Genomic DNA, 16,260 nt, shown 5'->3' on the forward strand with positions numbered 1-16,260 from the left:
ACGACAACTGATCTTTAAGTGTGATATTTGATTCTTTTGGCATGATAATTGAACCTTTAGTATAATGTCCATTCTCCAATACATCGATCAATCCTTAGACTCAATGTCCAATATTTAGCATGATACTCTTCGGACACAATGTCCAAATCTCCTCCTCGACATTTAGTCGTTTAGTGGTCCAAGTCTATAGTTGAAGTATTTTCTATATCACATATCTCAAATATATAATAGTTCATCAAATTCATCAATTAATTTCATCATCAAAATATGAGATTTAATAATTTCTCTCATTTTAATGATGATACTTAATTGATGATGGAGTCTTAACAAAATTTGCCCTGTCTATATGTTTTCTTAAAATGTTATGATAAACTTGAACTCAAAATAAAAAGAGAATATATCTTTTAAATACTGGTCTTGAATTCATGTTGATCTTATTGATATCATTCAAGCTCAAATATCCATGTTCAATCAAGTTTTAAATTTTAAAGTATAATATTTATTTTAAGTTTTAAAATTTAAATATTATTAATATATAACATCAGTTAATAGATAAATATAAGTTAACTATACACAGAAATCAATATAAGTTGTATAACCTTCAAAAATGCATCAAATAAGATATCATAATTCTTTGTATTCAGAGTCACTATTTTCCCCCTTTATCATCAACAAAAACAAACAAAAGTTAGGCATGAGCCACTAATTCTCTCCCTTTATCATCAAATTCTCCTTTTATCATCAACAAAAAAGGAAGAATATACATGTAATAACAACTCAAGCTACTAGATATTTGTTTAAAAAAAGTCTAAAATTATTTATAAAAAATCTTAAGATACTAATGAAGATATTTGTTTTTATTTCAAATGTAATATCCTAGTTAAAGCCATGTACCATCAATCAAAAAGATTTAATAGGCCTAGTTCCCTTCTAATAAAATCAAATTATTAAGTCCAATTATATGTCATGATTACATGATCTCAAATAAAATAATATTTAATGTCAATATGCTTTGTCCCAAAGTATTTAAATATAATTTTTTATCAAACAAATTATACTAGTATTATCACATTTTATAGAAATAATTTTCAAGTGGAGTTTATAATCTTTTAAAGTGTTTTTCATCTAAGTTACTTGTGCATAACATATATATCATAATATATTTGACTTCAGTCATAAATACTATGATAGAATTTTATTTATTGGATAACTAAGAAATAATTGTATGATCTAAGAATTGACAAGTGTCAAAAGTACTTTTTCTATCTATTCTATATTATGCAAAGTTAACATTAGTATAAGTAATCAAATTAAAATGATCACATTTGATGTATCATAATCTCAAAGATTATGTTCTTTTTAAGTATCTAAAAATTCTTTTTATGACCTTAAAGTGTTTGGGATTTAATTAGAACCTAGCATAAAGACCTATACTAAATATAATATCAGCTCTGGTAATAGTAAAATATGATAAACTCTCAATCATGTCTCTATAGGTCTTTTGATCAAAAGATTTATCATCATTATTAAATATAATTTTGTAGATGTATTCACTAAGGTATTGATGGCTTTAAAATATTTTATATTAAATCTCTTAAGTAGATATTGAGTGTACTTAGATTATCTAAATTGTAAGCTTAGAAAAAATAGGTTTGTTCACTCATTAGGCTTACTTTAAATTTTTGGCTCATATTCTTCGTAAATGATTCACATAAGGCTTCATTAGTAGAAGTAAGCATAATGCCATCAATATAAATTTAAATTATAAAAATAAAATTATTTACATATTTAATAAATAATATGGTATCAATCTTATCTTTTGAAAAATTATTTTGACTTAAAAATGAGCTAAGTGTTATATCAAGCCCTATGAAGTTATTTTTTAACCTGTAGAGAGCCTTAGTTTATAATTATGATTTGGATAAATATTATTTCTAAATTTGGGTGATTGTTCAACATAAACTTTTTTAGAAATAAAAACATTAAGAAAAATACTTTTAACATCCATTTGAGATAGTTTAAAATTTTAAAATAAATATGGACAATAAGTATTCTTATAACTTCAAGTCTAATCATAGGAGTGAAGGTTTATAATCTATACATTCTTCTTGGTTAAAATCTTTGGCTACTAATATAAACTTGCTTCAAACCATGATATTTTATTTATTCCTAAAGATCCATTTAGTATCAATTATAAGATAATCACTAGGTTTAGGAACAAGCATCCAAACTTTACTTTTCTTAAATTGATTTAACTCTTGATCGATGAGTCATTTTTAAAAGCATTATCAATATATTTAGACTCAATATGAGATTAAAAAAATAATATTTATATAAAATATTTCTGTTAATAGCTTTGGCACACAAATATTTGGGTAAGTAATATTCACTAAGAATGATCAGGGCCATCTCTTATAAGTTTTTATTCTTTATCTTAGTAACTCTATTTCATTACGGGGTTCTTGGAGTGGAAAAGTTGTGATAATATCTATTTGAATTACAAAACTTTTAAAAATTATAATATTTAAATTTATCACCATGATCACTATGAATAGATAAAATCATAAAACTCTTTTTATTTTGGACTTGTTTATAAAACTTGATAAAGCATTTAAAGTAATCATTTTTATATGCCAAGAAGTATATCTAAGTATATTTACTATAGTTATCAATAATTACAAATACATATTTACTACCTCCTAGACTTATGATATTAATAAGTCCAAATAAATATATGTGAATTAGTTATAGTGATATAATTATACTTAGGTTTTGAGTTTGAAGATACTTTTTATATATTTTCTTAATTGACATGCATTATAAATATTATCTTTAACAAATTTGATTCTAAGTATTCCTCTTATAAGTTCTTTAGTTCCAATTTAAGAAATTTATTTTATATTACCATGGCCTAATTTTCTATGCCAAAATCATGCATCATCATACAATATCAAGAAATAAGTTGCACCATGAAAATTATCAAGATTAATAATGTCAATATTATCACTTCTAAAAATAATAAAAAATTATTCTTATTTGGTATGTCTATAGTGGAAGTATGAGATTCAAATTTAACTTTGTATCATTTGTCACAAAAATAGCTAATACTTATCAAATTATATTTCAAACCATCTACTAAAAATATATCTTTAATCAAAATACTTAATTTTTTATGATAGTTTCGACTACCAATGATTTTTCTTCTATTATTATCTCTGAAGGTAATATATCATTCATTTCAGTTAGTGAGCTTTAAGAAAATTATAAAATTTCTGATCATATGATTTGAATATCCACAATCAAGATAACATATTTTGCTCCTAACCGGAGAACACACCTACAAGGAAGAAAAGATTGAATTTGATACCCATTTAACTTTGGTCATTCAAGGTTAAAGTTATCTTCCTTGCTTTTAAGCTTTAGATTTAGAAAGGTTCCTTTGGGAACAAAAACAAATTTTGTATATATATATTAATATTTTTCTTAAGATAGCAATAGTAAGCTAGTCATAATATCTACCACAAAAGTCACATATGTTTTTAAATCAGGTGTGTGCTCTTGAAATATGTAAGGTTGGTCTTTTAACAAACTTAGTCACACAATATTTGATTTTGTTGAAACGAAAACAAATCCCTTCTCTTTTAAAAGTTTAAACTTGTTTAGCTAAGATAATGTCAATTGATTTATTTCCAACCTCACTTTCTTTAAGAACTTATTTTCCTTCTTATATTCAAGATAAGAAAACTTTTAGGTTTTACATCTAGTGCAAGGAATAAAAGATTTTGAGTTTCATTTGTCCTGAGCATTTTTTTAGTGTATCAAGCTTATTAGTAAGGAAAACACATCTTTTTCCGGTGAACTATATTTTTTTATCAATCTTTTTAAATTCATCATATAGGTCATGAAATATTTTAAGAAGGTTTTTATATGATAAAGAGGTTTCGAAGGAATTAGTTACCTCAATATTGAATGTTGTAAGAGCATAATTTGCTAATTTTTCTTTAGTAGTTTGCTCTTTTGCCTCATCCCACTAGAGCTTTCTTTATTTAATCATTCTTATTTTGATAAGTTTTTCTCTTCTTTTTCATATAGTTTACAAATCATCTCATAAATCATTAGTAACGTTGAGTTTTTTAAATAGAAGATTAGTTAGGTCATTTTCAATTGTGGTTAACCTTGCATCTTAATTCTTTGAAGGTGATCTAAAGATCTTACTTAACAGATGATTAGAAAATGATTTATCAAAAGTTTTTAATTCACTAGCAACATCGAGGAATCGAGTAAACATATCATTAATAAATTCTTTTGGCATCATCATAAAATGGTCAAAGCCATGCTTAAGTAAACTTATATATTTATATATAATTTTTAAAGTATATCAAATATCAAAAGCGATTTCGAAAATTTGATTAAACTCATTTCAATCTAAAGTATAATATAAAATATACATTACTTTAGCATTAAAGTGAAACAATTGCCTTTTGGAATCCATCTATTCTTCAAAAGATTTTATCACTTCAAAACCAACTCTGATTTTAGAAAGTATTTTAGAACCAATTTCAACAATGAGTCATAATCCTGATCGAGTGAATGCAAAAAAAAATTCTCATCTTAATTTTTCAAGAAGTATAATTTGTCTTATTAAGCATAAGAGGACATGTGATGAAGTAACCCTTTTGATTATTCAAAAATATTTTATTTCTCTCTTAGGAATTTATTAAAATAAGAAAATCAGGATTTGATATCAATTATTAGGATCATAATATCACTAAGAAAGGGGGGTTGATTTATTACTATGGAAAATTTTAATTGACTTTAAAATTTGATCGGCAAAGACATATATCATAAATACGATTAATCAAGCATTGAATAAGAGTTATGAGTAGAGTGAGTGATAGTAAGTAAGTAATCATAAGAGAAAGGATGTAAACCGATTTATAACTGTTTGGTTTTCTTGACCTACATTTACTCATAATTCTTCTTCCTTCAAGACCATCGGTTTTCATAATCGATTTTGCTTAGATCAATATTTCTTTATAACTAAATATTTATCCTCTCAAGTCTAAAGATCAGATACATCACTGGGATAACAGAATCGTTATCTGACAATGAGGTATCATTAACCATCCAATATTCCGTGAGCAGATCAATCAGTAAACTCATTCTCCATTGAGCACCTGTACTATATCCCTAATGTCCTTACACTAACAACTATAAGACTAGTTGCCTTCATTATATGTATGGGTATACAGTATACCAGTATGTTCGGTTATCTCGATATCCCTCTTGAGTAACCTATGATTGAGATTATTTAGGATTTGTGTTTATGGGCGAATTGGTCTCATTATCATGATCTTATCATGATCTGATTCCCATTACATAGATTTATGGACATCACTATATATATATATATATATATATATATATATATATATATAAAACAAGTAATATAAAGTGATAAAATATTAAATAATATAATGAGAAAAAAAAATACATATCATGTGACACGTGCTATCACTCATGTGATTGACATGCTAGGCACATATGACTAACAATAAATAGTTAAAAAATATTTTATTACCATGTATGTTATGCTCAAAATGATTGAAAATATGAATGCTTTGATATCATGTTATACTCAAAATGATTGAAAATATGAATGCTTTGGTATCATGAATATTATGCCCAAAATGATATTAATTTTGGTATTATGCATGAAGTGATGAATGCTTTAGTATCACGTAGGTTATGCCTGAAGTAATGTTGATTTGTTATGAAGTGATGAAATTGTGTATGTTATACTATGATGACTTGGAACTATGATGATGCACAATATATGAAATGTTAATATATTGCATTGATCAAAATTGTTTCACTTGAATTCAAAGGTTATAATTCTTTTTGAATTCAAGTTTGCCTTATCTCAATATGACATATAGATAGGGGGGTTAAGGTTAACTCCATCATCAATTGGTTGTTATCATCAAAAAGGGGAGATTGTTGAATCTCGAATTTTAATGATGAAATTAATTGATGAATTAAGAATCTAATCTATGTATTGAGATAAGTTATGCAGGACTAACTACGATCGTGAGATAAGCAAAATGATTAAAGAAGAATCCAATGTTGGGTTAGAGTCAATAATTGGGTATCGGGTCGGATGAATCGAGTGATACATAAAAGGATCAGATGATGTAGTGAAAGCTCACCGGAAGTTTGCTAGGAGTTCACCGAAAGCTTGTCGGAAGATCATCGGGAGTTCATAAGAAGTTCACCGAGAGTTTGGTTGAACAATTAACATACCGAACAACTTAGATTCCTTGTATCGTAATTGTTTTAGCCTTAACTAAAGTAGTTAGGAGTTCAATTTGAATTAGTTTTGGAAGAAATCCTACTAACTCAATTAGGGGTCAATTGGGCTCTAAATAAGATTAAATTGGGCCGGTTGGATGACCCATTCAGCCACTTAGAGCCATATCAGGAGGTGGCACCACCCAGACTGCGTGGTGGAACCACTTGAGGCTCAGCCTCCCAGGTGGTATGGGTGACGGTACCGCTCAGATTGGGCGATGGTACTGCTCATACTGGGCAACGGTACCGCCGGTAGTTAATGCTACCAAACGATGGCATCGCTAGAGCCCGATCTTCGAGGCTCTGTCAGGTAGTCGTATCACCCAGACTAGGCGATGGTACCATCTAGTGTTAGTCTACAAGCGGTGGTACCGTCCAATAATGGCGGTGGTACCACTAGGACCTCGAAAAATAGGGATGAGACACTTTTTGGCTCTATTTTTGAAGTCATTGGGGCTTATAAATACCCTACTCTTTCTTGCATGATAAAGCACGAAAGTGTGAATAAAAGTCTTGAGATTTTGATGTGTGAAAGTCTTGAAAAAGTGCTAAGTGTCCTCCTCCTCCTTTAGTTTTATGATTATTCAAGAGATGTGTGAGGCTTGTAAGGATTGTCTCCTAAACTTGTGAAAATAAGAAGTGTTGTAAGAGGGTGGTTGGTCTTCGCCCATTGAAGGAAGACTGTTAGTGAACGTTGGTAGCCTTGACAGAAGAGGAATCGGGAGTAGATATAGGTCACGATAACCGAACCACTATAAAATTAGTGTGCACTTTATTGTTGCTCTTCATTACTGTTGTTTTTTACCTTAATTGCTTATCACTCTTATTCTAAGTTAAGCACACTTTCAATATCTTTTCCAATATGTTTTTATCAAATCAAAAGTTTCGAATCGACTTAATTTTTACAATAGCACTAATTTGCCCCTCCCCCCCCCCCCCTCTTAGTGTCATTCATGATCCTAATAGATTATAGGTATACGGTAACCAAGGACAGAAGGACAAATAGGTCCAAAGGATTGGATTCCTTTGTATCGTCTGCAGGTTACGACGTAGTGGCCTAGTACGTCCATAGTCAATGAGTTAAGTGAATTATTATGAAGATAATAATTCACTAAACTAAAATGAGTTATGACAAGTATGACTTATGACCAGCTCGATATTGGGCCTAGAGGGTCACACATATATGGTAGGTGTTGCAATGAGTAGAGGTTCTGATATAAGATATCCACCGAAGCCCCTATCTTATTAGATATCCAATAAGCTCTTGAATTATTAGATCCTATAGGTGAGATCTAAGAAGACCAATGAGGGATTATTGGATAGAGATCTACTAATCTAAGAGGCTTGGGTAGTTGGATAAAGATCCAATATCCAATAGGGCATATCCATTAGGGTAAAGTTAATAGGGGACCTCTATAAATAGGAGAGAACCAAAGGCCCATAGGTAGAGGCTTCTTCGTTGCCACCTCCTATTCTCCTCTCCCCTTCTCCTCCTCAGATAGCAGGTGTGGAGATTTGGACAGCGATTTGAGGAGTATCGTCGCAGCCCTACTATGTAGATCATTGCTAGAGAGGAGGGCGCTTGACCTCCTTCATCATCTTCTACAGATATGTAGGGATTTGGAGATATATGATCTCCCTAAGTAAAACACAACTGGATTTAAGTTTTACGGGTTTTTCACACTAATCTTCACACGACGACAAACATCTTTCTGGGAAATTTGAGATTTTTATTTTTTATTTTTTCCGCTGTACATGTGATGTCGCCTCTAGATTTCCCTATAGTCAGCTTGCATGCAAAGTTATAGGTGGTTAGGGGGGTGATCGACATTACCTGTCAACTCACACCTGGAGGCACAAACGATCAGGGGAGGAGAGGGGTAGCAATTGATGCTGCCTTCTAGTTTACACGTAGAGGTACAAGCGATTATGAAAGTGGAGGGGGGCGATTGACGAGGGCCTTAGTCGACCTCGATGAGCAAGGCTGCTATTCGTAGGGCGACCAGACATAGGATGAAGGGAAAAGTTTGACAAAGTGGAGGCACAGTGGAGGTACGACGGAGGTTGGTAATTGATAGGAACAAAATAATTATTTCTAAAAAAAAGAATGATATGCAAAAACTTTTAAACTAGGGATGCTATATAAAAAATATATATAAAATTAAGGATTTTTTTTAAAATCATCCTTTAAACTTTATATTTTTATAATATATTTTATTAAATTTATGATCTTATCAATTGACTCACCCATCCTACCGACCACTTAACACGTAAAAGAGAATCCCGAAAAGAAAAAAAAAAACAGATTAAAGGTGATGCTCATGCTTTATTCATGGAAAGCATTTGAGTAAGTGGTCCACGAAGAATGGATTGATTTCCAATCTGATGGCTTGCCCGAAAGTTTCATAGTTCACATTCCCACTTGAACACTTTCATTATATTGGCATCTAATTCCAGATCAGAGAGCTACTAAAGTCTGTGATGATCACCTGGAAGCTAAACAACATACTTAGCTTTACCTATGCATAAAGTATGTCTCCTTAAAGAGTCCATTAAAACAAAGCTAGAATAATACACTAAGATTGCGTTGATGATTTGTCTGGTTGCTCATTAAACCTAAGCTGTGATGACTGTGTTGGATCTTCAGAAAGGCAATAAGACCATACAAGCGTCAGCAGCACGCAGCGAGAGAAAGCTGAGAATGCCATAATCCTCCTGATGTACTATTATTATTATTTTTATTTTCATATTCTTCATTCTTCAAATCTCCTAATTTTCTTTTAATCGAAAGGGAAAAACTTTGGTCACTTTTTTTTTTCTATCTATATGTCCATATAAGTTTTTACAAATTACAAAATTTACTGTCGAGCTTCATGCATATTAGTCTTAATTTTTTTTTAAATTTCAGACTTGTATAATTTAGAATCGATGGACGAAAGAATAAGTTGAAATAATAAAAAAAACTTTCATCCTCGGATTTTTCACTATGTCCGATATTAGATAAGTCTTAATGTCATTTATTAGGGCCAACAAATGAAATAATTAACTTATTAACTTGATAAACTTGAATCAGTGATTCAAAACGTTTAAATTCAAATTAATAATAGTACACCTATGGAGCCTTTATAATCCAATGATTAGATGGAGACTGATATCATTAGAGAAATGAACAAGCATGAACTTTCAGTATTATAGTCTTTTTTTTTCTTACAAATATAAAACCAATTTACTGTGAAAACAAAAAAGGGTTAAGAAGAACCACTGTTTCACTTTTATCCTTCAAACTCATTGTTTTCTATAAAACAAGCATTAAAAACCTGCAACACATCATGGAAAAAAACCATGTTAACAATTCCAATAACTGTAGAACATAGATATTGAGAGATACACATAAAAAATGTGGTTGAAGCTTTATATAAACTTTAGACCTTAAACTTGTCATTCAAGGGAGAAGGAAAAATAACAAGTTAAAAATAAAGAAAAATTATATAGGACCACATCAGTCTCATTAAATATTGTCATGATGGAGCCACTTGCACCCCTTCAGGAGGGATTTCACTTTGTTTAACAGCAGAATCGCTCTCAGGAACAGCTCTTGCAGATGACAGCACCTAAAATGCATGCAAGCCAGCATCATCATCATCATCAGCATCATCATCATCATCTTCAAGATGAAACCAGTCTAAGACAGGTTGGAAAGGACAAGGATCACTCATACCTTGCCTTGCTTCCTAAGCTTGGCATATTCCCGGATGTCTCGGATGGTCTTCTTGAGGCAGATCCTGTGTTGATCCATGGAAGTGTTGAGAAACTGTTCGAGATGGTCCTTCACGTCAGCCAATAAGCCTGCTTCGGGCACCCTCTTCTTCCAACAAGGTGAGGAGGGCCTCGGAAGCTCCATTTCGCTCTCAGCCTTGGGCGATTCCATCGTCAAAATTTCACCTTTTGATCTGAATTCAGGTCTAGAAACTAGTTAGTTGAGCTCAAACGAACAGAAAACAGGATTAGCAGCACCGTGGCAATACGTCGAACAGCATGTGGACTATACTGAACTGATCCGAAAACTAGCTAAAATCTAGAATGAAAAGCCTCTGCAGCACGAAAAGCGAAAGCAAGAAGGTTACGCTTACCTTGTAAAGGAAGAGAGGTGAGGGAAGTAATGCCGTCGGGAAAGCAGAGGAGAGAAATAAGTAGAGGGAGGGAGGGAGGAAGGGAAGGCGAAGGGAATTCCCTTTGGTTCAGCCGATCCTTTTTGTGTGCAAGGAATCGAGCCGCTGCCGTCCACGAAGTGGGAGAAGGTTGCGTGTCCAACTGAAACGCATCAAACACGTATATGTAAACAAGACACGATCGCAGCAAACACTACACCCGAATCTGATACGACACGTGTAACTCATTTGAGAAATTAGTCACGACTTCAATCAATCGAAGACGGTCAATGCATTTGAAGCGATTAATTAGTGAGGTCAATTCAGTTCGGTCGAGTCGATTTGATTCTAACTCGGACCCGAAGTCATTTACCGAATCGGTTCATGATGTCAACCATAGACTCTCGTATCGGATCGAAATCAGTTTGCGTTGGTCGATCACTTTTAACCTATTTACATATTTATCACACTGCTAATAGGTTAAGATATAAAATGATTATGGATCGTCCTCGCGGCCTCTCGCCGTCGCTGCCTCCGCGGCCTTTCCACGAGTTCGATGCTGTCGCCCTCGAGCGCGTGTTTCGCGCCTGCCTTAGCTTCGTCGTGGTGGGGCGGGAGGCATTTTAGGAGTTGATCGGCCAGGGGTGGTTCCTCACCCACAATGCCACGAAGTGGTTCCTCACGTCAGGCGCTGGCAGCTGCCGATGGTTGTCACCATCGTCGCCTTCGGGGTGGATGCGAATGGGTTCCAACTTATGTGATTGAAGAAGAAGATATCTACATGCGACATTTAGGGTTTGGCTTTCGTGGTCTCTCCCTCTCCGTTGCTTTTCAGGAGTACTTTTGGTACTTACAAGATTGATGACGAAGAGGATGGCAAGGCCAAATACAGTAATTTGGATTTTGGAGAACATCAAGCTCAAGCGCTTGTGAGAAGGTTTATGATAAAAGGAAAAGAAAAATCCCATATTAAGGTAATTGGAGAGTTTGATAGGATAGGGCCATGGTAAAAAAAGATGAGGGAACAGTTGAGGAGGCTGGGGTACGGAGGAAATGATGGATAGGTAGATGGGATTTCGCCACTAAACTTGTGCTCAAGCAAGTGTCGGAGTGGGATGTGAATTATGACCATGTCACTATGATGCCATATTTTGTTACTAGTATGCAGGCTAGTAGATTTAGGAAAGCCAAGACTGGAGCTGCTAAATGGTAGGCTTGTAAAATCATATGGCCATAATTTTATGTTGTTATTGATGTCAAGCTGGAAGAGGATTGTGTCTTGGAGTAGATTGTGGGTAGGAAGAGGACGAGAAGAAAGAAGCCTTAGGAGGATAGGCTTGATTGGAAGGACTGCATTATCAAACTTTTGCTACTTCACCAAGAGAATGAGGATGATTTAGAGTAACGATAGTATGACATATTTCTAGAGATGTCTTAAATTGATAAGTGCTGAAAGATGAAAACCAAATAGTTGGTGGGATTTGAATGTTTGGGCGCCCCCCGCCAATTGTGTGTTTTATACATAAATTGCTGACAAAAATATTTCTCTTTTTGGCATGGCTATTTATATATCAACACATACATATAAATTGAATGAGCACTTGCTTAAGACACTTAAAAATTGCTTTTTACCCAAGTAGCAATAGTCTTACAGTACTTTGGTTTTGGATGTATTGATTATCTTTGCTTCAGTTGATCACATAAAGTGAATTTAGGGTGCTGATTGAAATACTATGAATAAAGAAATTCCTGATTTAGTATCTCAGTTTAAAGTAAAAGTCAATTCTTTTTTTCTTCCCTTTGGAATTTGCATATGAAAAATATTATTTAGTGAATCAGGTTAAAGTTTTTCTTTTTTATAGCATTGTTTAGAAGTTTTACTTGGGAAAATTAGCTTGTAAATTTGTAGAATTCATATTTATGATTCATAAATATATAAAAAAAATCTCTGTCAGTCAATTGTTTCTAACTCTGTTAGGAAATGAATTCCTTAAGTACATAAGTTTCAGTTAATGGGAGAATCAAGGGAAAAAAAGCTCTGTTGTCACTACACCTTGTTTCATCATTCCTAGAAAGCTAGATGGAAACCGTGTTTCCTTTTAGATTTTTAATTCTGAACTCATATGTGATAAATGTGGGCAAATATCAATATATGTATAAATGACAGCATTTTTGTAATGTTTTCAGTCCAAATGCTAAAAATTATAATGCAAAATTTAGGAATGGCTAGTAATAAAAAAGAATAATGGAAACAACCTCTTGGGAGGGACAAGGCTATGTATTTGTGGGTGCTGATGTACAAGGTGCCCATAATAATAAAAAATATCAAGACAGAAATTCTAATATGGTTCTGGCATAGATGATATCATTAAGGAAATAAGGTGGTTACATTGGGACTGCGTCAAATCTTGTACATAACATCTGGTGGAGTTTCTTTTGTTGTCCTTTCGATTCTATTGTTGTTTCTAATTTCTAGATTAAGTCTTCATGTTATCTCTATAAATTAAAAAAATTAGGATGGCATGAATTATGTATTCAGCATAGCAAGGGAGACTGATAATTGGATGTTTATAAGCAATAAACAATGTTAAATGGGTGTATATATACAAGACCATAATGTGAGTATGACATGCAAAAATAATGAAATATTCTGACCGAGGAGCTTTTGTTGACTTATCAGTGTCATTTAGCTCCAAGCATATGCAACTAGATTTTCCTTAAAATGCCAAGATCCAGACATGCTGCTTGTAGAAAAGACATAAAAATGAGCTCTGTAAGTATTGAAACAGTGAAATCTGATGTTGAAGACAATTATGTGAGGTTCTATGACACACAATATAGAGGAAAAGAATTTATACTCTAATTGAGAATATGGTGTCTAAGACTTATCAGTTGTGTCCCCATGGCAATGTAGAAGTGTGGATCTGTTCACAAAAAGTTTGATGCACTTGCGAGGATTTAACTCTTAAAGAAGAATTACAATGGTTAAAAGATTCAACTGGTAGAAAGGCACAAGACTTTATGAATCTTTAAAATGTTTCAATTGTTTATTGGAAGATTTGATCTGTTACTAGTTCTATAATCTGACTGCATTGACGGAGCTATAAGGTTGACAGATGGCTGCTAAAAGATAGTTGGCAGGAAAAATTTCTGTTATACTTAACCCAAAATCAAAGTTCCTGAACTCATTTCCCAATTGAGTCCGATGATGTAGAAATAAGTGTACACTATGATATTGTGGGTAGAGTAGTTGACAACAATGGGTTAGTGAATAAAGAATATAAGGAAGAATCAGAAGCTTGTTTTACCACAGATGTTACTGATGCCTCTTATATAGCATGCCTGTTATCTGGCAACCAGGTTAACAGACTTCTAGTAGGCTTTTGGCAAAAATTTAGAGGTTGCCTTTTCCAAACTTGTGATATCATGGAAAATCCTATAAATTTGATATCATAGATTGATAGATACACCTAAAATCAACAAATTTCCGTAAATATCTTCCAGAGTGCAATAGATACCCTTCTTATGTTGAAAAAATTCACGAATAACTCTATGTCTAGTGGCTATATTTAATTGTATCTTAGCAGGAAGTCACTCTTCTGTTTGACTATCTTCTCTTTTGGGCTAAAGCCATGGCTGTGATTCTTACTGAAGCTGGCTGTTCATAATTCACTCTCTTAGTTTAGTCCTTTGATGTTGCTACAAATGATTTAAACATATTTTAAATGAATAAACTTTTTAGTAGGAGGATATAGAATCAAAATAAAAAATCATCTTCTAATGTTTGTCCAAGTACAAATGGCCAGATTCCTTGTTTATTTGTTAAATGCATTGTTCAGATAAAAGTGCAATATATTGCTGGAATTTTTGGCAGTACTTAATTTACTTTATTATGAACTTCTGAAACTTTTACTTTAGGGATGGCAATTTTGGTGGTAGGTTGGGTTTAAAAGTCACTGTGGGGTGGAGGTCAAATGTAGGTTGGGTCACTATCGAATCAAATTCAGTTGGCTCAGGTGAATGGCAATACATTTCTGACTGGCTCATGTTAGGTTTCTTTGTGGATCAACCTGTCAATCTGGCTGCATATTAAAACAATGGCTATTAACTGTGGAGGAACAACATCATCAAGGTCTCATGCAGTTTGTTAAAAAAAACTAGAATAAATTTTATAAAGGTCTAGTATATTTTTCATGTATTATTTGCTTGTAGATATAGATAGTGGACTGCCAAAACATCAACAGGATTTAAAAACACTTATGCTAGTTGGTATACAAATTGTGATTTTCTGTCCAATTGGAATTTGGATGAAGGGGGTTAACAACTCAAGCTCATAAATCTATGGTGTTTCCTTGGCTATGTTAAATTATGAAACAGTTAAGTTAAACACATTCAGTGGAAACCAAAAATCATGTCTTGTGAGAAAATGATCAATTACAGCATGTTGTAAACCAAATAAATTTGGAAGATTCATTTTAACTAAATATCTATGCAATAAGTTTGATCATATAAACCTCTTGATTACTTCGAATTGGAACATATTATACAAATGTAATAATTCTCTTGATTGTAGATTTCTCTTATTGATTATGTACTCTGAATAACACCAAAATCTTGTGAATCTCAGACAGGAGATTTTCTAAATAGACAGCCACAGTTTATTCTGGTGCCCTGCACTCATTTTTGCATAAACAAGTCAAGCATGTTTGATTTTATAATTTTATTTATAAGGTGAAAAGTTTAGTCTGATTATTAACCATATTGTCACTCTCATCTTAACCTTTGCAATATTCACAATCCTGTTTGCCACTGAATTCTCAGAAATCTTATCTTCATACAAAGAGTATTGTAGATAATTGACAACACTAGGAGCTTATAGTTTCCTTTTTATGGAATATTCTTTTATTTGTATCTGGTTAAATTTCATATTTAAAACTTGCTGCACACTTATACAATTTACTTGTGTTCTGCATACGATCATCTACTGGAGCTCATCCATCTTTCGAGCAAATTTTACTATATAAAATGTTTCATCTCTAAGGTGGTTTTTGGTTACTCATTAGAATTGGAATCGGGCTGGACTTTAAGAATTGAGTCTAAGATATCTTATATATTTTGAAAAATCGAGATCTCATTTGTCCAACTCAAGTGAAAGATAAGGAATACCTTTTATTAACTAATTAAATCCTTCTTTGATAATTATACCTGTCACTTGATAATTGGCTCTTTCCGAAATGTGTTAACCAAATCGAGACACAAAATCAAAATGAGTAGTCACTTTTGATCCAACAAATCTACTGAGTAGCCCTAGAGGCTGATGTAGTAAGAAATTGATAGTCTATGGGATCACATCTTTTCATGAATATCATAGCTGCTCAAGATTTTTTACCTTGATGTTTTTATTTCTGCTTTTTACAAATAAAAAATGATATCATACATGCATATGTAATGTACAATCATATATTGTAAAATAAACATCTATGGTGATCAGTGATATTTGTGTGTGGAGCACCATTGTGCTCTTTTTTAATAAAACGTTCTTGATTCTTGTTAGCTCTTTATGTTTCACTCGTATGATGCATATCAGTAAAGAGAGTTTTAAATTCACCTCTTCCATTAATGACTTTGGTATAATTCTTGGAGGTCCTGTATCTTTCTTGTTGGCAGTGCAATTGAGGGCAGCTCAAACACCAACTTGTGTAATTCTCTTGGTGGATAGGGAGTAAAAGAATAACCTGTTCTAATGAAAAAGTCATATCTT

The 16,260-nt window shown here is 32.6% G+C and overlaps 1 protein-coding gene across 1 annotated transcript; it reads right to left on the bottom strand.

Moving 5' to 3' along the window:
* Positions 1-9,742: 9,742 nt before the first annotated feature.
* LOC135677800 (uncharacterized) lies at positions 9,743-10,640 on the bottom strand. The gene is made up of 3 exons (XM_065190195.1): positions 10,482-10,640; positions 10,070-10,301; positions 9,743-9,962 (listed from the first exon to the last, which is right to left on the bottom strand). Exons 2-3 carry the CDS (start codon positions 10,277-10,279, stop codon positions 9,870-9,872), a joined length of 303 nt encoding a protein of 100 aa, XP_065046267.1. The 5' UTR covers positions 10,280-10,301; positions 10,482-10,640; the 3' UTR covers positions 9,743-9,869.
* Positions 10,641-16,260: the final 5,620 nt, after the last annotated feature.

This window comes from Musa acuminata, chromosome BXJ1-6 (assembly GCF_036884655.1).
Source record: "Musa acuminata AAA Group cultivar baxijiao chromosome BXJ1-6, Cavendish_Baxijiao_AAA, whole genome shotgun sequence".
Classification (NCBI taxonomy): domain Eukaryota; kingdom Viridiplantae; phylum Streptophyta; class Magnoliopsida; order Zingiberales; family Musaceae; genus Musa; species Musa acuminata.